The following is a 22,033-nucleotide window of genomic DNA, read 5'->3' as shown; positions in this document are numbered from 1 at the left end:
TCGTATTGAGTTGTGTGATCGTCACAGTGACAAATTTGTGACTCGTGACAGGCGAGGCGGAAGACTATTGTGAGAGCGATCGCCGAAACACAGCCAATTGACTTACGTTACGCAGCACAGACACCTATGATAATAGGCAGCCCATAAAATGTCCGCCCCCTCGATATCCGCCGCGCAGGCTATCGGTGAGTACCTCCAGTCCCCCGACGACCTCATGAAAATTGCGGCGTTCCGCAAGAAACTGGAGAAGGAGAAGGCTTCGATTGACACCCGGCTGAAGAGTGGTGTCAAGGAACAGCTGGACTCAACGAGGGAGAGCCTGCGAAAACTATTCGGCACGAGAGATAATGTGCAGGCCATCAAGGACGAGATGGAGACCGTCGACCGTCTGTGCAGTGACCCTCAGAACAACGTTGCGACGTTTGACCAGATCAGTCGAGTGAGCTGTCTCGTATTGGGTATATGGTCACTGAGGCTCATGTGTGCTGCCAGGTATCTATGGTACATCGTAATTTCGAGCAAACCGAGGAAATTGTCAATAATCTCGTTCAGATGAACTCGAAGCTAGATCTGCTAGAGGACAAACTGTCTGCTGATTCAAATGACATATACGGCTCTGCTCCCAACCTACTCTACATTCACTACCAAATTAACCAACTGGAGGGTTTTCGAAACCAGACTCTGCATCAAGCGAAGAAGGCGTCTGGGCCGTCTCGCGCCACGTTGCATCGGATGTTCGAGCGCCTCAACGGGCTCATCGAGGCATTCGATGAGCATATTATGGAACTGGCGCGGAACGTCCTTCCTATCATTCGGGCAGGCCACCCCGAAGTTATCGTGAAACTTGTCAAGATAGCTGAGATAGAGGGGAGAGAGGATGAAAAGGTGTGTAAAACCAACAGTTGACGGACTCTCGTCACTGAGTGACTGAATAGGCTATTGCTATCCGTCTCGTGAAAAAAGCTGCCAAAATGGACGCCGCGTCAAAGTTCAAATCCATGCAGGCTAACGCTCGTATCATCAAGCACTATCGTTCCAAGATCACGAAAAACATCACGGATTCGATCAAGGGAAAATTCGATGAAGCGTATACGCGCGATGAGAACGACCCAAACGCATTTCTCGAAGGTCTAGGGTGGATATACCAGGACATCATCCGCGTGGAAAGCGACGTTGTCCCGTGTTTCCCTCCTGACTGGGACATCTACTCCCACTTCGTTCGCGAATACCACAAAGCGCTCAACGCTACCGTCCAACGCCTTGTAGCCTCCGAACCCGAGGCAAGCGCGCTCCTCGTCCTACACGCTTGGCTCAAGGAGTACAAGAAGAGCATGAAAGAGCTCGAGATTCCTCCCGAGTTACTAGAGCCGCCGATATTGGACGGCAAGGAACAATCGTTGATCGAGAATTACCTTGCACTCATCGTCAAGAAGCTGGACGAGTGGACTGCCAATCTCATGAAAACAGAAGTTGAGGAATTCACAACGCGCGCCGAACCTCCCGAGCTGGACTCAGATGGGCTATACGGAACGCAAGGGGCAGTCATCCTCTTCCAGATGGTCAACCAGCAAGTGGACGCGGCCACGGAGAGCGGGCAGGGCGTTATTCTCGCTCGGGTTATCACGGAAGTCAACCGGGTCATGCGGGGTATCCAAGACCAGTGGACGAAACTCATTGAGGCCGAATACAAAAAGCACACGGAGAAACCGGAGGAGGTTCCCGGTGGCCTTGTCGAGTATATTATTGCTCTGGCGAACGATCAGATCAAGTCTGCTGACTATGCAGAGGCGCTCTCTGCTCGAATCGAGCCTCTGGTGTCAGAAAAATACCGAGTCACGATCAACGAGCGACTGAACGATGCCATTGATGGCTATCTCGATGTCGCGAAGAAATGTACTCAAACACTCATCGATATCATCTTCAACGACCTCAAGCCCGCGTCGAAACAACTATTCCAGGCTACCTGGTACGACGGCATCACGCGGCAAATCGTGGAGACGATGCGGGACTATATGACGGACTATCAGACCTACCTCAATTCGTCGCTCCTCGAGCTCCTCGTCGAAGACCTCCTCGATACATTCTTGGTGTCTTATCTGACAGCACTCGCTAACACACCAAAACTAAAGATACCTGCGGCGACGAACCGGATCAAAGAGGACGTCAGCGAAGCATTTTCGTTCTTCAGCACGCTCAAGCCTGCAAAGGAACTCGAGTCGTATTTTGAAGTCGTAGAGATGATCCTGGCTTTGCTCGAAGCCTCGAAGAGCCTGGTCTTCCTATCGTTCTGGTCGTTCGCGAAAGTGCACGGACCAAACATCGCCTTCGTAGAGGGCCTGATGAAGGCTCGCGGTGATCTAGATCGGTCGGCGGTTGGGGAGGTGATGGACAGCATCAAGCGCAAGGTCAAGGATGAAAATCTGACCGATCGTAAGTCTTTCGACCATGAATCTGCGGGAGTTTGAGGGACTGATTCTCTTTGTCACAGCTGAGGAACCAACCATCATGAAGAAGATCGCCATTCAAAGCACGTTCTCTCGATTCCTCCGCACAGCATCATAACATCAGTGTCGGAATTCCTACTTTCTCTGTCGACTGCTGTGTGTAACTTATCCCGGACACGTCATCTGTATTTGTACATTCCCTGATCTTCCGAACTTTTAGACGGACCCCATTCATGGATTCATTTTTTCGCTTTAATTTCTCTCCACATCGTACATGCCCAATACATCTCTGCTGAACGATTTCGCTCGCCTTTATCCTTCCTTTGCCTTTTCCTCCTTGCCCGATCTGTCGGGAAGGACAGCTGCGATATCGTCGATCTTCTTGAATTGCCACGGGAACCGGGAAGGGTATAAGAATGGGCGTAAATCGAAGCCTGTGGAAAGATTTTAGTCATTTTTGGGGTTAGGTCAGATACGACATACGATTGTCATCTGGGCTGTAAGATTCCTGCATCAAAATATCTTATTAGACAAGTTTCTCATTAATATGCGCACAACGTACTGCGTGATATGAAGGCGTTAATGTAGTCATTTTATGACGGTTACGGGCGTATTCGAAGTAGAAGAGCTTGACTTTCTCGGCAATCTAGCAGGACAATGAGATCAGGTTGGTTGACTTGCGTGCTGATTAGGACTGAGACAGACCTGGGTCGGAGACAAGAACGATCCCCATTCGTGGACAAGCTTGGTGAACGTGCTGTACGGTCCACATTTCTCAACTTTCCGTAGTCTGCCGAATACAGAAAGCTCGTCGTATGTCATTCCCATGTCGGCCTGCAAGACAGTGTTCTGGCGTGAGTATGGGGAAGAAAAATATGTATTTTGGTGGCTCTTTGACCTCATCTGCTTGGACATAGGTCTCTGTGATAGGTTCGAGCTCTGCTGTCGGGACAGCGTCCAAGAAACTGAAGGCAAGGATTATCTTACTGCCAAAAATTGAGAGGAGCGGAATGGTCACCTCGCCAAAATAGGTAAATCGAACGTGTCCTGCGCATACGCAATGAACTTTTTGAGGTCCGTCTTACTGATACCACCAATCGGGTTTATATCCGCTGAAATATTCATGAGAGAGTTAGCAGATGCAAAGGGTACCATGAAGAGAGGTCTTCACCCGAGGAACAATCGTACTTCGTCAAGTAGCCTCGCAAGCTGAAAAATCACGCTTCGTCAATGAGATATTTTCTCTGGCGAAATATACTGACCTCTCATCTACATTTGCACTCCCCAAAACAAGCAGTCCTCCAGCCTTACCCCTAACCCAAGGCAACAGCTGTGCGAACATGTATGCTAAGACCATACGAAGCCGCGCTTGGATGTTTTGCAGCGCAAGGTTCTCAGCGTTGGATCCTCCGTGAGCGCGGAATTGAGGTTTCACCCCAGTGACAAAGGAGAATAAATTCCGAACTGCTGTGACGATGGTATCCATGTTCAAATCAATATGATAGCTACACAATGGCAATGGTCAGTCATTTTCACCGAATCAACACCCGAGAACTGACCTCCCGATGGCTTCTGAGAGCTCCTTGGCACGACGGCGTGTGTCTGCGCTAGAGTTCTCAGTGCCCATATAACAAGTATGGAAAATGCGGCCACAGAATTCTTTCGGGTCTGAGGGGATGTAGCCAGAATCGTCTGGCTCGCCTACGATACGCCTGGCATCTTGAATCACCTGTTTGTCTGTGTGCTCGTCAGTCATATACAGATGCAATAAACGCCTGACATCAAGCATACCTGCCCTCTGTGCTGCATCAGCTACAAGACGACACATCGAGTACACAATCACGGCGGTTGCACAGCTATCAATACCACCGCTGAGGGGTACAAAATAGCCCTGTGTTCTTGAACGGCGTAAATAATCCCAGAGCCAGCACGCAGGGCCGAGACTACGAGATATGATGAGAAAGGCATCGAAAAAGCACATTTGAATAGGACACCTACGCAATTTCTTCTTCCGGTCTGTGAAATCTTACTTGAAAGGTCTGCGCCTTGTTATACTCTTCTATCTCATTGAACTTCCCGCCAGACAGCGCTATTGGTGCTTCAATACGATGATACCGTTCCGCACCAGCAGCCTGCATGTTTCGGCTGCTTCTCGCTCTATGTGCGCGTACGTCTTCGATGTCTATAGTCGCTGAGACAACTTCTACGTCGTTCAAAGAAAACTGCGACCCCTGGGCTATGATGCGCCCGTTCAAGGCTATCATCGCGCACCCATCGTAATAAAGCCTATCTCCATCGCAGCCTTGTTGGTTAGCATACAAATATACACCTCCGAGCTAGTATAAAGACATTTAGTTGCCTCTAAAAATACAAGCGTTGAATGCACGTGCCTTTTGAGTTGCTTCCTTGATTAGATCGACTCGAGTGTGGAGCTTTCGTAGTTCATGATGACTTCCGCTCGAGTTCGTAAATATCTCAACCCCATCAAGGCCCATGAGGATGTGAGGGCTGTCTAGGCGGGTTAGTATTGTTGTTGAGGCATGAGACCCGAGGAAAAAGCAGACCTCGCTGGAGTGAACAGTTCCTCACATAGCTCCACACCTATGCACGTATCGACAGTACTAATGACGCAATCACCGAAAGGGACTTTGATCTTCGAAAATATGACTGTAAGGTGCCATGCAGTATTCGAAGAATGCGCTTGCCTGGCCCGTCACAGCTTGGATGATGCGCGGTAGGTAATGATCTTCCCATTGACGATGTTTCTGCCATGGCGCGAAAAATCTCAATTCACGATAATTGCCGTCATTAGCAAGCCACATCTTTGGTCGAATCATGAGGATTTTCTTGTCGTGAATGATGACTCGACAGTTATAGATGACGTTCTTGTGAGTGACAGGCCTAGGCTATCACCGTGAGCAATAGATTTGATGGAGCGAACTTCAAAGACGCACATTCCAATGTCGCAAACAATATCTGTTACGTCTTCAGATGCAAGGATCTTGGCCAGAACTTCCCAAGAGTGCAGCACAGTATCGCCTGAGGAGATAGTTAGCGTATTTGACACCTCGACAGTCGCGCATGCCGTACATGCCTTCCAGAAAGTGGTCAAGGCACCCATAACCTCTACCATTTTAGTTCAGTAATCGGATTGGATGGGACCGGGGTGTGCAAGGTCTGCTCACGGTACTTCAAGTTCTGGTCCAACTCTCAACGTTGCGCCGCGTTCCTTCGCGATCGCGATGCTTGCTAGGATCCGATCCAAGTTTCCCTTCATGATTTCGGCATTATTATCGTCATCAAATGGAAGCATTTGTAGCTTACCTGGAAGTCCAGAGCCCACTGATTCAAAGAGCTGTAGATAATAGGTCTATACTTGGTGCCTTCGTATCACAGCCATGAACATACCATCTATGTAGATGTAAGAAGCTGCACCAGGAGATTTTCTTTAAATTTACATACGTTGCGAGAGTGATCAGGTGTCCCATAGTTTGAAGGTGACAAAAGTGCGGACCGAAGCGCACTGCACGCTATCTGAGGGCTTCAGGTCTTTCTTCAGGTCACTTTCAGGCCTCGCTCCAGTTCTGCTCCCCGAATCGGTCGGATGACTCTTAGTGTGCCTGACCGAGTCATTACGCATTTTATCCCGCACCAGTAACTTGGTCTCCGTAATATGCTGACAATAATTGTGAAATCTGGATCACGCAGATATGCATGTGCCCAGCCACATTGATTCCATATATAGACATATCATTTACTTATTGACATGGTTTGAATTAAATAAAAATAAATCTCATAAATTAAAACATTCCAATTGCTATTGCTTGCTCAATAAATGAAAAACCATATAGATCAACATCTATTGTACTCAATACCACTCTGATCACTAGTATGGACCTCCATGTCCAAAACATCACCTGTGTTATGGTTATGTTTTTTCCCAAGAGCCAAACTTTTTGTCCTGCTTCTAGTCTGACTTCGTTCCAAGTGGGTTTCCTTTTCATTAGTTCTGCTGCAACTTCTAGGCTGGCTTTTGTTTCTTTTTGTAATTGCTTTAGTCTTTCTAATCTTTGTTCTATGTGGGGAATATCGGATCTTGGTTTTATCAGATGTGCAAAAGATGGGTTATAGCCATACATGAGTTCAAACAGGGATTAGTGCATTGCTGAATGCTCTCTGACATTGTGTGTGAACTCTGCATATGGTAGGAGTTCAGGCCAGTTCATTTGTTTGTAATTACAGAATGCTCGGAGGTATTGTTCCAATTCTTGATTTACTCTTTCTGTTTCTCTATCTGTCTCTAGCTGGTATACCATGGACAAGGCCATTAGTACTCCTAGCTTCCTTCAGAGTTCTTTTGTGAATCTGGGGGCAAATTGCGGGCCTCAATCTGAGATGATCTTTCTTGGAAGTCCGTATTGTTTCCAGACATTTTTTATGTAGAGGTCAGCTATTCCTTCTGCATCTATGGTCTTTGCATATGGGGTGTAGACGACTCCCTTGGTGCTTCTATCTACTATTACATGTATTGCATTATATGGTCCAGCCTGTGGAATATCTGTGATAAAGTCCATTATAACCACCTGCCAGGGTCCTTCTGGTATTTCATTTGGAATTAGTGGAACAAGTGTAGGGTGTGTGATATTCTTGGTGTTTTAGCATGTGGCATATCCTGTTATATATTCTTTTACAAATGTTGACATTCCAGGCCACCAGAAGTTGTCTGATACTAGGACATATGTCTTCCATCATCCTGGGTGTCTGATTGCAGGTGAGTCATGGTACATTTTTACTATTTTTCTTTTTAGTTCATCATTTGGTGGAACATATATCTTGCCTCTATGCCAGATGAGGTTGTCTTCTAGGCTCCATTCTTGTAGTCCCTTTGTAAGTGTTCTTGGTCCTGCTGCCTTGATGACTTCCATTGCTTCTATTATTTCTTTGTCTTTTGCTATAACATTTTTCAATTTTTGTCTGAGTTGTCTGTCTAGCATCTTGACTATGCCTCTTCCTGTTGCACTCTTGATGGAAAGTTGGGGTTTTAGCAGTATCTGGTTTTTGTTGTCTAATTTCACCCCCTTCTTTAGGTCTGGATGCTGGGATAGAGCATCCAGGCAGTGGGAAGCACTAGGTTTATGCACTAGTGTGAAGTCAAAGCGTGACAAGAAGAGAGCCTAGAGTGCTTGTTGGTGGGAGAGGGTTCTGGCTGTGGAGAAGTAAAGAGGGTTCTTATGGTCTGACTATATTTCAAATGGATATTATGTGCCTTTGAGGTAAATATGCCAGTGGTCCAGGGTGTATATAATGGCTAACAGTTCTTTATCAAAGATGCCGTAGTTCCGTTCTGCCACATTAAACAATTTCAATAAATAGGCTACTGGGTGCCAGCCATCACCTAGGACTTCTTGTGATAAAATGGCATCTGACACAAAGTCTGAGGCTTTGGTTTCAAGTCAGAATGGTCAGTTTCCATTGGGATAAATTAGTACTGGTGTTGAAGTAAAACAAAGTTTGAGGGTTTTGAATGCCGTGTTGCATTCTTCTGTCCATACAAATGGAGTGTCCTTCTTTGTGAGGTTGTTTAGGGGTTGTGCTATTGTAGCAAAGTCTTGGATAAACCTCCAGTAGGAGTTTTTGAAACCTAAGAAGGATTGTACTTCTTTTAGGTTAGTCAGAGTTGGCCATTTGAAAATTCATTTGACTTTGACTGGGTCCATGGCTATGTTGTCCGCAGAAATGATAAAGCCAAGGTATTTAACCATGTCTACTTTGAATGTGCATTTGGAGGGTTTTAGGAATAGGTTGTTATCCAGGAGTATCTGCATTACTTGGATTATTACTTGTCGGTGTTTTTCCACTGTTTTCATAAAGATGATGATATTGTTCATGTATACTGCCATAACTTGTGTGATGATGAGGTCATGGAAGATGATGTTTGTTATGGTCTGGAATGTGGCCGGAGAGTAGCAGAGACCAAAGAACATGATAAGGCATTCAAATAGGCCAAATTTGGTTAAGAATGCTGTTTTCCATTCATCTCCTTCTATGACATGGATGTTGTTGTATCCCCATTTGATGTTGAACTTTGAGAACACCCTTGCTCCTAATTTTGTGATGGTTCTGATTACATCATTGATCAGGGATAAGGGGTATTTGTTCTTTATCGTCCACTCATTTAGCTTTCTATAATCCTGAACTGGTCTAAGGTCTCCTTCTTTCTCTTTATGAAAAAGAATGGAGAGGCTTGTGGGGATTTGGATACCCTTATGGTTCCTCATTTCAGGTGTTCTTATGCCATTTCATATAGTTTGTCTTCTTCTTGTTCTGTCAGAGGGTATAGTTTACATCCACTTGGTTTCTATCCTGGCTTTATGTCAATTTTATGGTCCCATTGCGAGTGTTTGGGGAGCCTCTGTGAGGCTTCTTGGTTAAAGACTTTGTCAAAGCATTTAAGGATGTACATAGGAACTATTTCTTCTATTGTACGTTCATCTCCTTTTTCTTGTTTGCTGCTTCTGCTAGTTCTTGTGACTTGCTGTAGGTAGACCTGACATGGATGGCTTCGAGTGGGTGTATTTCAAATGGGTCTTTGTTATACCATTCTTTGTAGAATTCAGGGAAGAAGTTTTTGTTAATGAGCATGCCACCTCTCTAAGTGCTGGGACCCCATTTTTCACAGTTCTACAAGCACTAGCATGCTGACCTCAGGGAATACCCCAGACACTGCCAGGTGACCCCGCAGCCCAGAGCAATTCCCTCCGACACTCACTACAATCTCAGCATTATGGTATTGAGTTGACGTGGTCTTGTCTCACACCCCTCAGTCATCGCCTTGTATCATCTTACTCAGCCCCCATGCATATTGCACAATGACCTTGAGCCTGCTGCACTTGCAAAGACCTCACCAAGCTCTTTGTCACGAATGGCTGTTCGGGGCGAGAGGATCCTAGGCCACAAATAACACAAGAGAGTTTTGAGAGGATGATCGGGACTGATCAGACTAGTGTCTTGTAATCAGAGAAGACTGTGTGAACAGCAGTTCTTAGATTGGACAGAAGTGGATAGCCTGGGGCTTCCACACTGCGCCGCAGTATCTATAAATATGTACAAGCAGATGCACGGACCAAGTATCAATGGAGCAGGAACACGAGGTATAGTCGGGAGAAAGGTCCTACGAGTCCTTATCAAGAAGGTGAGAAAAGTAGGTAAGCATAGGTAAGGCATTCCGTAACATTACCCCCCCCTCTAGGCCGTCAGTGCCAGAGACGGTAAGTAATAGTCCAAGAAAAACATAAGCAATGCACATGAGCCATGTCATACAAAATAATATTTAGGGCACAAATTCTCGCTGCCCACAGTCGAGTCATGACGCGATAGCCCTTGAGTATGGACGTCATGATACCCCACCTCGTTACCAACCATGCGGGGACTGCGTCCTAGAGCTGAGTCCCTCTTCTCATCATGGCAGTGGGTACCGGCCCAACAGATTCGAACCGTCGTCTGCCCCGGCAGTTTTACGTCATACCGGACGAAGGCATCTGTCGTTCTCTAAGCTCCACGAGGGCAGAGTACAACGGGCACGGTGTCGGACTTGCTAGAGTCGTATTCAGTGAAGGGAAGAGGAGGTCGGGTTCGTGTCGAAGAGCGGATGAGGCCGAGACGCGCGGGGATGATGTGATAGCGGGGGGAGACTTGTGCAAACCGATATACGTCTCGCTCCCTGTCAGTCCTTGTAGGGTAAGTCCCCGGCATTGGGCAAAGCGGAGCGCCATTTGAGGCCAAAGACGAGGCACGAGATACCACAGCCGTGGTAGGCATGTGATACTTGGTAGAGGGAGTGGGGTCGCCAGCAGGATGAAAGGAGTCTTGGAGGTTCTGCAAGCCCATGAGTTTTCGCTCTCCAGCATTAATACGGGCGATCGTGCCCTCTCTGATCTGCAGAGCTCGCTATGTGTGTCGAACGAAACTCCTTTCTTCTTCCAAGATCTCTAACGCCCTCTGAATCTCCGGTCTAGTTGGTCCCAACACGAACTCTGTGTTGGGCGTTCCTTCAATAAGTCCCATCATGTACACAACGGGAGTTGTGAGGTAAGTTTCCCTATCCGGGAAGACGACGCCTTCGTTAGCTTCACGGATCAGAGGGGGTGGCGAGGGGGAGGATGACGAGGATGTGGATATGTCTATGACGGGGGATCCGGGGGTTTGCGCCGCAGCTGCTTCTTCTGCCGCGTCAGCGTCGACTTGAGCCTGATACCTCCTTTCTGCTTCCTCTCTTCGATACTCTTGTCCCCTCGCGCTGAGCATGGGAGTGTCTTCGTTACGGAGTATAGCCTTGAAGTCTCCTGCTTCTGACACGGTGGGGGAGCGGAGGTAACTGGGGAGCAACGTTCGTTCGTCGATGAGGGTGTCGTCAGCAGAGGAGAGGTAGGGGGATTCGTCGGAGGACATGTCTTATCGGGTGTGGAGTAGAAAGGAGTGGTTGAAGTGCTGGGGGAATTGTGAGGATCAAATTCGAGTTTTTATACGTTTTGTGCTTTAGTGGTTCCATATTTACCAGGGTTTCTCATAAGGGCAAAGCGTTGCGTCTTTGGTCGAATGCTTCCAAAAGTTCTTTGGCATTCCCCAGGTTTGCCCTTGTGATCCATTCATCTGCCGAACTCGGATACCCTTTCCAGTGTACCAAGTATTGGTACCCCCGTCCGCGCTTCCTCTTATCGAGAATGTCTTCCACTTCGTATTCTTCTTGTCCTTCGATCAGGTCAGGTGGTGGCTGTTCAAAGTTGGGGCCGTGGGCTGTTGTTTCTTTGTATGGTGTAAGTAAGGAGGCATGGAACACGGGGTGTATTTTCCATGTCGGAGGAAGCTTCAATCGATACGTGATCGGCCCTAGCTTTTCTTCTATTTGGAACGGTCCGTGTAGTTTAGGGGCTAGTTTGTCCTTTGGGTGTGTAGTGGTAATGTTTTTTCCCGAGAGCCAAACTTTCTGTCCTGCTTCTAGTTTGACTTCGTTCTCGGCAGTTTTTCTCTTCATTAATTCTGCCGCAACTTCCAAGCTGGCCTTCGTTTCTTTTCGAAGTTGTTCTAGCCTTTCTAGCCTTAGTTCCACTCCGGGGATGTCAGACCTTGGTGCGATTTGGGGTACGAAGGTCGGGTTATAGCCGTACATGAGTTCAAATGGTGACTGGTGTGTGGCTGAATGTTCCCTTATGTTGTGTGCAAATTCGGCGTATGGTAATAGCTCGGGCCAGTTCGTTTGCTCGTAGTTGCAGAACGCTCGCAGGTATTGTTCTAATTCCTGATTTACTCTTTCCGTTTCGCCGTCTGTTTCGGGGTGATAGGCGGTTGATAACGCTGATGAGCATGCACCCGCGCTAGGGTCCGAGGGAGGTCGTCGGGAAGCTTTGGGGAGATACCGAACAGCGCTCGACAAGTACCGAAGATGCCGACTTTTACCGAACACGATCGGTCCCTACCCGACCGACGACAAGCCACCGAAGGACGTCCGGCAGCACTTGGGTCAGTTTGCCCACACTTCACGTACTTACCATGACCGCATAGGAGTGTTACGATAAGTGTTTACGAGATCGGAGCCAGTATTCCGTATCGGCCGATGTCCTCCGTGAGTCGGTCGGTCCTTATCGCTTATCTTCCTGACTTCCGCATGGTCGGTCAAACGCGATCTTGCACCATTACTTGGCCACCCCGGTCGTACGACACCTCTTCTTTATTTTTCATTGGCTCTCCAACGCCTGTTCCTGCTACCTACGCTCGGGCGACGGATCCCGAACGTTCGGGATTTCGACATCACTGATTACCTTTTACCTTATCACCTTCGGAACCCATATGGACATCTCACCTACCTTCCTATCTTCTCTGATCGCTGGGGCTTGGCGCCCATTCGACATCTACTCTCATTTCGGGTTCGATATTTTACTTAGGGGCGCTGTTTACTATAAAAACCTACATACAACTCTGGAATAAACCAGCTTTCGCACCCCACAGTTCAGAGCTCATTCGCACTCGTCTCAACCATCGAAATTGTCTCCATCGACTCCCGAAAACTTGTCATCCTCGTCGTTCGGCCTCATTCGCGTTCGTACTCGTCTCTTCGCTCGTACCCCCATCCTCCCTCGTATATTGTCAGAGTCCCGTGTGGCTCTTGAAGCACGTAGTTGTCGGTCGCGACACTACCTTCTCGTTACCGACCGAATCCCCGACACGACCGACCGAACGTTCGGTCGGTGTTCGGCGCAGTCCCGAAACCGTTCGGGCACTATAATCTCATACTCCCCGTTGCTCCTCAGTACGCCATCGATTTCTAAAGTCATCACTAACAATTCCTTGTGTATTAGATACTAGCTCCAGCACCCCCTTGCATTAGAGGTTGTTTTGGTGTTGTGCTCGGCACTTAGAGCCACCTCTAGCGTATCAACGCTGTCGTAACTCCTAGTTTATTCCATAGTTCTCTTGTAAATCGAGCGGCGAATTGTGGACCTCTGTCGGAGATGATCTTTTGTGGGAGCCCGAATCGTCTCCAGACATTTTTCATGTAGAGGTCGGCTGTTCCTTCGGCGTCTATGGTTTTGTCGCATGGGGTGTAGATGACTCCTTTAGTGCTTCTGTCCACTGTTACGTGTATCACGTTATACGGTCCGACTTGTGGAAGATCCGTAATGAAGTCCATTGTGACTGTCTGCCAGGGTCCTTCTGGAATTTCGTTAGGAATGAGCAGGGTGCGTGTGGGGTGTGTGATGTTTTTGGTGTATTGACACGTTGCACATCCTGTTACGTATTCTTTTATGAACATAGACATTCCTGGCCATCAGAAGTTGTCTGATACTAGAACATAGGTCTTCCATCTTCCTGGGTGTCCCGCAGCTGGTGAATCATGGTACATTTTCGTGATTTGTCGTTTAAGTTCGTCGTCTGGTGGAACGTATATTTTTCCTCTGTGCCAGATGAGATCGTCTTCAAAATTCCATTCTTGTAGGCCTTTCGAGAGTGCTCTGGGTCCTGACATTTTGATGAGTTCCATTGCATCTGATACTTCTTTATCTTTGGCTGTGACTTCTTTTAACTTTCGTCTCAGCTGGCTGTCAAGCATTTCGACTGTTCCTCGTCCTATTGCACTTTTGACGAATATTTGTGGTTGTAGTAGTACCTGGTTTTTGTTGTCAAATTTTACCCCCTCTTTCAGGTCTGGACGCCTGGACAGAGCATCGGGCCGGTGGGTGATGCCCGGCTTGTGAACGAGGGTAAAGTTGAAGCGGGAGAGGAAAAGTGACCAACGTGCTTGGCGGCGGGAGAGAGTTCTGGCGGTAGAGAAGTATAGGAGGTTCTTGTGGTCGGACCAGATTTCAAACGGGTGTCGGGCGCCTTCAAGGTATACGCGCCAGTGATCAAGGGCATGTATAACGGCAAGCAGTTCCTTATCGAAGATGTCGTAATTCCGTTCGGCCGCATTGAATGACTTGGATAAGTAAGCGACGGGGTGCCATCCATCATCGGGCATTTCTTGCAATAAGATGGCTCCTGAAGCGAAGTCGGACGCATCAGTCTCGAGACGGAATGGGCGATTACCGTCCGGGTAGACAAGGACGGGAGTTGACATGAAACAATGCTTTAGTCGTTCAAATGCTTCGTCCCGTTCGGGAGTCCATTCGAATGGAACGTCTTTCTTTGTAAGGTCGTTGAGGGGTCGGGCCGTAGCGGCGAAATTTTGGATGAACCTGCGATAGAAATTTCCAAAGCCTAGGAAGGATTGTACTTCCTTCAGGTTCTTTGGAGTTGGCCAGGCGGCGATTCCATCAACTTTGACGGGATCCATGGATATATTGTCCGCGGAGATGATGAATCCGAGGTATTCAACTGTGTCCGTTTCGAAGGTGCATTTGGAAGGTTTTAGGAATAAGTCGTTATCCAAGAGTATTTGCATAACTTGGGTCGTTACGCGCCGGTGTTCTTCGATGGTTTTTGTGAATACCAAAATGTCATCCATGTACACTGCCAGGACCTGTGCCACAATGAGGTCATGGAAGATGATGTTCATCATTGTTTGGAATGTGGCGGGTGAGTTGCAAAGGCCGAAGAACATCACGAGGCATTCGAATAAGCCAAATTTGGTCATGAAGGCCATTTTCCATTCGTCGCCTTTTGCTATGCGGATGTTGTTGTACCCCCATTTTACGTCAAACTTGGAAAAGATCCTTGCCTTCGATTTGGCGATGGTTCTTATTACGTCGTCAATTAGGGGTAGTGGGTACTTGTTCTTTATGGTCCATTCGTTCAGTCTTCGATAGTCTTGAACTGGCCGTAAACTTCCTTCCTTCTTTTTTACGAAGAAAAAGGGCGACACTTGCGGGGACTTAGATATCCGAATGGTTCCTCGCTTTAGATGCTCTTGGAGCATTTCGTGTAGCTGGTCCTCTTCTTCTTCTGTTAGCGGATATAGTTTACATCCTGTTGGTTCCCATCCTGGTTTCATATCGATTTTATGGTCCCATTGTGAGTGTTCTGGGAGTTGCTGTGAAGCTTCCTGGCTAAAGATCTTGGCAAATCGTTTAAGAACGTATGCCGGAACTATTTCTTCGATAGGTCGTTCTGTTTTTGCCTTGTTCGCCTTTTCTGCCAGTTGTTGCGACTTGTTTCCGATGGAACCGATATAGATTGCTTCGAGGGGATGTACTTCTAGTGGATTCTGGTAGTACCATTCCTCGTAGAATTCGGAGAAGAAGGTATCTTCGATTTCATCTTCTTCCGGGTTATCTTCTATTCTGGAATACCCGATCGTCCTGTTTTTTCTTTGCCGGGTAGGTACTAGTGCTTTTATGGTAAACTTAGGCCGGCTGACTAGACACGTGGTGGCACAGTTTAAAAACGTAAGACTGTTTTTTACCCAGTTAATTTGCGGGTTATGTTCATGCAGCCAGTCTGTTCCCAGGATCACGTTTTCGCCTCCTAGGTTAGCGGCTAATAGTTCGCATTGTTCATCGTGATAGTCGCCTTCTTCGTTCGTTATCCTCATAAGCACGCAGGCTTTGTCGGTGATTTTTCCTCCGTCGTTGGCTGTTCCATCTACGTTAAACACAGGGATAGGGCTGTCGATTTTCTGCGTTGGTATGTTGTTATTTAGGCAGAATTGTTTGTCGATGAGGAGTCCTTCTGCTCCTGAATCGATCAATACCCGGGCTTCGGTGGTTCCTTTTCTGTGTTTTAGGTGCACGTTTATTCGCATAGACGATTTCTGGTTGGATTTCGTGAGCCGTACAAATGTTTTTACAGGAGGGTCTGGGACAGGTCTACGGTACACCGGAGCCGTAGGCCTATTTAAAAATCCGATTCCTTTTTCTTGCTTATCTCGCTTAACTCCTGAAGGAGTGCTTCCTGTTCGTCCCACCTCATCTTCCCAATGACCCTTTGGATCTCTTCTCGGCTAATCTCAGGCTCCGTCTCACGTACAAGCGCATCCGGTCCGGGTGCGTGAGCTTGGCGAGCTGCGAGTCGGGCTCGGAACGGGTTAGTCGTCGCCACGCCTCTACTTTGCGCCGAAGTGCCTCCCTGAGTACCGCCTGAAGCTCCTGCCGAGAACGTTTGGCCATAGCCGCCTCCTCCGCCTCCCATCCTGCCGCCGGTCTGAGCCGAGCGGTTCCCACCATTCCACTACTCTGTTGAACATATCTAGCTGACCCTTCATGTATCCTAGACGAACCCCTGACAGGGCATTGGTTTGCCATATGTCCTTTCTGTCGATAGTAAAAGCACCCACCCTTCATCCTGAGGCGGTTGCGTTCTTTGTCCGTGAGGGTTGTCCGGACTGAGTCTACAGCCATAGGGACAACAGAGTTGTTCATGGAGGAAGGAGCGTTGGAGGAGTTGTAGCGAAAGGGATTGCTGGATCGAACAGCGGCTGAGGGTACAGAGCTTTTTATGCTCTGCAGTTCTCTCCATTGATTATTGAACCTTCGGGTATATTTTACCCAATCGTCCATGGTCGTCGGCATGTCGGGAAGTCTGTAAATCTGTTTGAGGATTTCCGGGTGTATGGCGTGGCGGAAGTAGTCGACGGTGGATTCGAGGTTGAATCCGCTTTCTCCTGCCATCATGAGGTAGTCCGTGACAAATTCGTCTGCTGACCGCTTTCCCATTCTCATCGTGAATAACTTTTGTCTCACCTTCTGTTCGAGACTTTCATCTTTGAATGCAGCGGCTAACTCTTTTAAGAAGTCCTTGAACGTTCCCCATGTTTTTCTTGTTTCCGTCGCCTTGTATTCCCGAAGTTCCCTGTCGAAGTAATACTTCTGGGCGAAGAGTGATGCTGTTCCTTCCCTCATGTATGACAACACCATCAGGGTTTTATCCTTGTCGGTGTCGTACTTGGTCGGGTTGGCGAGAATGTACATGTGACATTCATATATCCATTCTCTGTATTTCGACCTTGTGCCGTTGAAATCTTTCAGTTTGTTTCCTCTGTCTGACATTTCGTCTTCGTCGTCTGTAGTTCCTGTGGTCGGTGGAGGGTTTGGTCGTGGGTTTGGATTTGGATTTGGTTGACTCGGTCCTGCCGTAGGTTCCGGGTCTTCTTCGTCAACTGGGGTTAGTACTCCTGCAGGGATTGGGGTCTCTTCAATATCCTCTTTGGGGATGTCGACTGGTGATAGGACGGGTCTTGTTCGAGTGGGGGAATCAACAGTTCTGAGGGGTGCTTTCCTGTCTTCCCAGGGTACTAGCGGGGCGTCAACTGTTTTTCCGCTATTCTGTCCTCCTACGTAAACCCAATTTCCCTTGGATGTCCTTCTGATAGGTTGTCCGAAATGGACGTATGTATCGGCGTGTTTCAAGTAGTCGGTTCCGTGTAGAACTCGCCCTACGCTTCTTCCTGAACCTTGGGAAGTCGTCTTGTTGGATCAAAGAGCCCGCGCTAGTCTCGACCTGATCAAGGTTCGAGGGTCAAGGCAACAGCAGCTCTTCCTGGTCGGGTACAGTATTTCTGCTTCTGGTATAGTACCGTACGTAACGTCGAGTGCAATTGTTTCGATCGTACCTCCACTGGGTTGATTACCAGATAGAAGTATTCTACAACCTGAAACGACCCATACTGAAGTGGAATCGTCCAATCGTTCGCTCGAAGTGTATAGTAACTACTACGGTCGACGGACACTTGTCTTTTGGGACTGCCTAGCGCCGTATGTAGCTAGCCGGTGTTCTGCTGCAAAGAAAAGGTGGAGTAAGATTTGTGTGTGGAGAGGCTATCCAGATGTCACGAACGGCTGTTCAGGGCGAGAGGATCCTAGGCCACAAATAACACAAGAGAGTTTTGAGAGGATGATCGGGACTGATCAGACTAGTGTTTTGTAATCAGAGAAGACTGTGTGAACAGCAGTTCTTAGATTGGACAGAAGTGGATAGCCTGGGGCTTCCACACTGCGCCGCAGTATCTATAAATATGTACAAGCAGATGCACGGACCAAGTATCAATGGAGCAGGAACACGAGGTATAGTCGGGAGAAAGGTCCTACGAGTCCTTATCAAGAAGGTGAGAAAAATAGGTAAGCATAGGTAAGGCGTTTCGTAACACTCTTGCCATATGCCTTGCAAGCATTGACCATATGGACTGCACCGTGAGCAACTCTGTAACATGATATCGCAGAGAGCTTTATCATGTGCACTTATTGGGTAGTACAGGTCCCATGATCCATTGCCCCTCCACCTTCCTAGAGTTTACCTTGTCTCACTGCTATACCTCTTTACTAAATATCACTTTGTCTCTTGACTGTGGTGCGACAGAACCTTGCGGTCTGCGGGCACCTCTGCATGTGGTTTTTCTTTATTTTTCTATGTTACGGTCTTGGCACGATATCGATTTACTTTACCTTACGAGTTTGTGTTTACTATACTCACTTCAACTTACTATAAATACCTGCCTATGACACTGCAATACACCAGTTTTTGAACACCCCTCTGTTTAGAGCTTAACTTTGCACAAAGATCTCGCTCATATTGCATCGCACCAACATCGCACTTGCTTGATTTAGCACTCGTTGCCTTCATCACTGCTATTGTCAGGGCCTTTGTTGCTGCCCTTGAAGTTGCCCCAGTCACTCGCGCCTTGCCCCATAGTCCACTACTTTGTTTCACATGAGAGTATTTTTGCGTCACCTCGCATCACCTCACTATATATCTCAATATCTCGCAGTACATATCTCACACCCTGTCTCACAACTTACAAGGGTCTCTCTATTTGTAGCAAAGTCAGTTCCCCACCTACCCTGTGTTTAGTGGTGTGTTTTGTGTTGTGTTTTTATACATAGAGCTATCGCAAGTGCATCATCATCTTTGTTTTCTTTTTCTAGTTCATCTTCTATTTTTGAGTATCCAATTGTCTTTATGCTTCTTTGTTATGGAAGGGTTTGTGCTTGTATTGTGAATCTGGATCTGCTGACTAGACATATTGATGAGCATGCACCTGCACTAGGGTCTAAGGAAGGTATTTGGGAAGCTTTGAGGAGATACCAAATAGCACTAGACAAGTACCAAAGACACTGACTATTACCAAACATGGTTGGTCCCTACCTGACCAACAGCAAGCCACCAAAGGACATTTGGCAGCACTTGGGTCAGTCCGCCCACACTTCACATACTTACCATGACTGCACAGGAGTGTTACAATAAGTGTTTACGAGATTGGAGCTAGTAGTCCATATTGGCCAATGTACTCCAGGAGCTGGTCAGTCCTTATCACTTATCTCCCCGACTTCTGCATGGTTGGTCAAATGTGATCTTGCACTATTACTTGGCCATCCTGGTTGTACATCCTGTCTTCTTTATTTTTATTGGCTTGCCAACAACTGTTTCTGCTACCTACACTTGGGCGACGGATCCCGAACGTTCAGAATTTTGCCATCACTGATTACCTTTTACCTTATCACTTTTGGAACCCATATGGACATCTTACCTATTTTCTTATCTTCCCTGATCACTAGGGCTTAACACTTATTTGATACCTACTTTTATTTTGTGTTTAATATTTTACTTAGGGGCTCTATTTACTATAAAAACCTACATACAACTCTGGAATAAACCAGCTTTTGCACCCCATAATTCAGAGCTCATTTGCACTCATCCCAACCATTGAAATTGTCTTTGTTGACTTTCAAAAACTTGTCATCCTCATTGCTCAGCCTTGTTCATATTCATACTCGTCTCTTCACTTGTACCCCCAATTCTCCCTCATATATCGTCAGAGTCCCATGTGGCTCTTAAAGCACGTAGTTGTCGGCCATGACACTACCTTCTCATTACCAACCAAATCGCACAGATGACAGAAACTCTCTTTACGTGTCAAAACTAAGTCTTGAAGGGGGGGGAGGGGCAATAACTTATTAGACTGTACGTTAACTGATTCTTATGGTCTGGATTAGCAATAGTAAGATACTTACCTATCTTCGTTAAGTGTTGTCAGATTTTTAATCTCCTTGACCTCCATAGCTAGTACAGAAGACCGAGTTTTGATGAATGACTCACTTGTGTGTTTGTGGAGATATTCGGCATGGCCATCTCATTCCAAGAGCCACTGGAGTCATATGTGTGGTAAGAAGTATAGAGTAAGAGCGAGTGAACAAGAGAGCGACAGTGAGAAAACGACAGAGACAGACAGAAAAAAGGCAAGGAGGAGGAAATAATCATGGCTAGTTAGCAATTGACCAAAGAATTTTATACAGCTGGACCACAGAGAACCGGATCAGATTTTTCACAACTTTGACATACAATTGTCTTCACCACCGGGTAATGCTAGAGACCATCACAAAAGAACAGACTCCAAGAAGCTCATATAGAGTGTGGTAACCCTTGTTTGCCAATCAAAAGTTCAAAAACAAATGAAACAAATCCTGTTGCCAACTCTCAGAGTATTGGGGAAAGACAGGGTGTCTGGCGTGACGGGTGGGCATGGGCGGTCAGTGGTCAGTGGGTGGGCATGGGCACTGCGTGGGGGTGCGTCATTGGGTGGGTGGGTGGGTGGGCAAGGCAGGCACCGGCGATTAACAAGTGGGAGGGGGCTGGGGCATGTACGGTGGTGGTGGGCGCGACGGCAGGATGGCGGTGAAACATGGAACGGGGCGGCACCGGCGGGTTGTTGGGCTCACTCGGGCAGGTAGACAGAGGAGGGTGTGCTGTTGATAACATGGAACGGACGTTGATGGGAGCGGGGAGAGTGACGGCGAGAGGGGGAGCACGAGGACAAGGGAGAGGGCAAGGGCAAGGGAGATTAGAGGATGGGAGAGGGATGTAGCCAATGACAGAGTAATTCGAATTAGCAGAACGGAAGGGCCAGCTGATTGCAGCGGGCATCAGGACCCCTAAAAATAGGTGGGGAGGCCTGGTGGCCGATCCGGAAAATTTTGGGCCTTTTTGACCCCTTAGGCCAGGTGCGTCCATACAAAATTTGCCCTGTGTGGTGGGCAAGGCCTATCTATGCATCCTGCTAATTGTGGTGTCGGGGTGATAGGCCTGAATGGGGTCCGGTCAATTCAAGCTGGGATAGTGTAGTGGCAGGCCATGCAGTATGTAGTAAGGCAATTTGTGATGGGTTCATGGGTTCAAATCCTGCACATATACTTCTTTACTACTTTTTTGTGCTCGTGTTTCAGATCTCTAAGCTGTCAGCTAAAATGGAAATTTGTGCTCTTGAAGTGGCATGCACACAACCCAACAAAAATCCTACACACAATGTCAGACAGCAAAGTCATTGACCTCGACACTACTCACTCAGAAGCTCTACACAATGTTCACATTCACATCCCTTCGGAACCCCCCAAAATACTGCCAGATTGTCATCTCTTGATTGCGGATCCCCTCAATGTTAACTTGCCCACACAATCTTCAGCCCTCATTCTCCTGAAACCGACATTCTCGCACGTGCTCTATGTGTTTGATTCTGATGGCCAATGGCTTAATAAATGCTTTCTGGCCTTTCTGAGCATCAAAACAGACCTGAACTATGTGATCTGGACAATTTTGAGGGCTTACAAGGCCGAATCTGGTCAATCCGGACAATTTTGAGGGCTTACAGGGCCGGATCTGGCTAATCCGGCCAAAAAATGTGGTTTTGGAGGCCTGGCAGTTCAATCCGAACATTTTGACTCAAAATTTGGCTAGGCCTGGTTTTTTCCGGACAAATGTCGCCGATTTTGGGACTTTCTATCCGTACATTTTGGCCGGCTTTTAAGAAATTTCCACCCGGCCTCCCCCCCTATTTTCAGGGGTCCTCGGGCATCTCGCTCTTTGCCTCTCCACTCCTCGCTCTCTTTCTTATCCTGCCCGTGCTCTCTGGGCACCACCGCCGTCGACGCGTCCAGGTGAGCCCCGCCGTTGCTCCCACCGCGGGCACAGCAGCGGCTGACCGAATGGGGGTGACCAGATAGGAATCTACGCCTCTCCAACTGCGCTGGATGTCCCACGGACGCGCGCACCTCTCGTCCTTGCCAGGTGAGCACACACCGTTCGCATTACCGTTCTGGCCCCCGCCGCTGTGCTGCCGTCACCGCGAACGCACGCACGCACGCACGCACGCACATGGACACAGGCAGGCCGGA

The 22,033-nt window shown here is 47.8% G+C and overlaps 9 protein-coding genes across 9 annotated transcripts; 4 read left to right on the top strand and 5 right to left on the bottom strand.

The window, feature by feature from the left end:
• Positions 1 to 148: 148 nt before the first annotated feature.
• On the top strand, positions 149 to 2,562 carry HETIRDRAFT_453350 (uncharacterized protein; the record flags this gene model as incomplete). Its single annotated transcript, XM_009550781.1, has 4 exons — positions 149 to 439; positions 493 to 885; positions 936 to 2,430; positions 2,489 to 2,562. The coding sequence occupies 4 exons, from the start codon at positions 149 to 151 to the stop codon at positions 2,560 to 2,562; spliced, it is 2,253 nt and encodes a 750-aa protein (XP_009549076.1).
• Positions 1,617 to 5,932, bottom strand: HETIRDRAFT_435405 (uncharacterized protein; the record flags this gene model as incomplete). The annotated part of the gene is made up of 20 exons (XM_009550780.1): positions 1,617 to 2,430; positions 2,489 to 2,878; positions 2,928 to 2,952; positions 3,007 to 3,090; positions 3,150 to 3,278; positions 3,343 to 3,409; positions 3,463 to 3,556; positions 3,616 to 3,653; positions 3,707 to 3,949; positions 4,004 to 4,181; positions 4,236 to 4,387; positions 4,443 to 4,780; positions 4,835 to 4,952; positions 5,009 to 5,097; positions 5,150 to 5,345; positions 5,399 to 5,483; positions 5,539 to 5,570; positions 5,630 to 5,715; positions 5,769 to 5,799; positions 5,907 to 5,932. 19 exons carry the CDS (start codon positions 5,930 to 5,932, stop codon positions 2,757 to 2,759), a joined length of 2,133 nt encoding a protein of 710 aa, XP_009549075.1. The 3' UTR covers positions 1,617 to 2,430; positions 2,489 to 2,756.
• A 4,060-nt stretch (positions 5,933 to 9,992) lies between these two features.
• Positions 9,993 to 10,892, bottom strand: HETIRDRAFT_104122 (uncharacterized protein; the record flags this gene model as incomplete). The annotated part of the gene is made up of 2 exons (XM_009550779.1): positions 9,993 to 10,319; positions 10,407 to 10,892. 2 exons carry the CDS (start codon positions 10,890 to 10,892, stop codon positions 9,993 to 9,995), a joined length of 813 nt encoding a protein of 270 aa, XP_009549074.1.
• Positions 10,893 to 11,797: 905 nt separating this feature from the next.
• HETIRDRAFT_324774 (uncharacterized protein) lies at positions 11,798 to 12,016 on the top strand (the record flags this gene model as incomplete). The annotated part of the gene is made up of 1 exon (XM_009550778.1): positions 11,798 to 12,016. A coding segment is annotated over one exon (219 nt), but the record flags the coding sequence as incomplete, so codon positions are not given.
• A 314-nt stretch (positions 12,017 to 12,330) lies between these two features.
• Positions 12,331 to 12,723, top strand: HETIRDRAFT_323090 (uncharacterized protein; the record flags this gene model as incomplete). The annotated part of the gene is made up of 1 exon (XM_009550777.1): positions 12,331 to 12,723. A coding segment is annotated over one exon (393 nt), but the record flags the coding sequence as incomplete, so codon positions are not given.
• Positions 12,724 to 14,967: 2,244 nt separating this feature from the next.
• On the bottom strand, positions 14,968 to 15,678 carry HETIRDRAFT_221736 (uncharacterized protein; the record flags this gene model as incomplete). Its single annotated transcript, XM_009550776.1, has 1 exon — positions 14,968 to 15,678. A coding segment is annotated over one exon (711 nt), but the record flags the coding sequence as incomplete, so codon positions are not given.
• A 163-nt stretch (positions 15,679 to 15,841) lies between these two features.
• HETIRDRAFT_428593 (uncharacterized protein) lies at positions 15,842 to 16,921 on the bottom strand (the record flags this gene model as incomplete). The annotated part of the gene is made up of 1 exon (XM_009550775.1): positions 15,842 to 16,921. One exon carries the CDS (start codon positions 16,919 to 16,921, stop codon positions 15,842 to 15,844), a length of 1,080 nt encoding a protein of 359 aa, XP_009549070.1.
• Positions 16,922 to 18,918: 1,997 nt separating this feature from the next.
• HETIRDRAFT_323666 (uncharacterized protein) lies at positions 18,919 to 19,077 on the bottom strand (the record flags this gene model as incomplete). The annotated part of the gene is made up of 1 exon (XM_009550774.1): positions 18,919 to 19,077. A coding segment is annotated over one exon (159 nt), but the record flags the coding sequence as incomplete, so codon positions are not given.
• Positions 19,078 to 21,167: 2,090 nt separating this feature from the next.
• Positions 21,168 to 21,500, top strand: HETIRDRAFT_104119 (uncharacterized protein; the record flags this gene model as incomplete). Its single annotated transcript, XM_009550773.1, has 1 exon — positions 21,168 to 21,500. The coding sequence occupies one exon, from the start codon at positions 21,168 to 21,170 to the stop codon at positions 21,498 to 21,500; it is 333 nt and encodes a 110-aa protein (XP_009549068.1).
• Between the last annotated feature and the right edge of the window lie 533 nt (positions 21,501 to 22,033).

This window comes from Heterobasidion irregulare (genome assembly GCF_000320585.1).
Source record: "Heterobasidion irregulare TC 32-1 unplaced genomic scaffold scaffold_08, whole genome shotgun sequence".
NCBI classification, from domain to species: domain Eukaryota; kingdom Fungi; phylum Basidiomycota; class Agaricomycetes; order Russulales; family Bondarzewiaceae; genus Heterobasidion; species Heterobasidion irregulare.
This window is presented reverse-complemented; position numbering and strand designations above follow the sequence as displayed.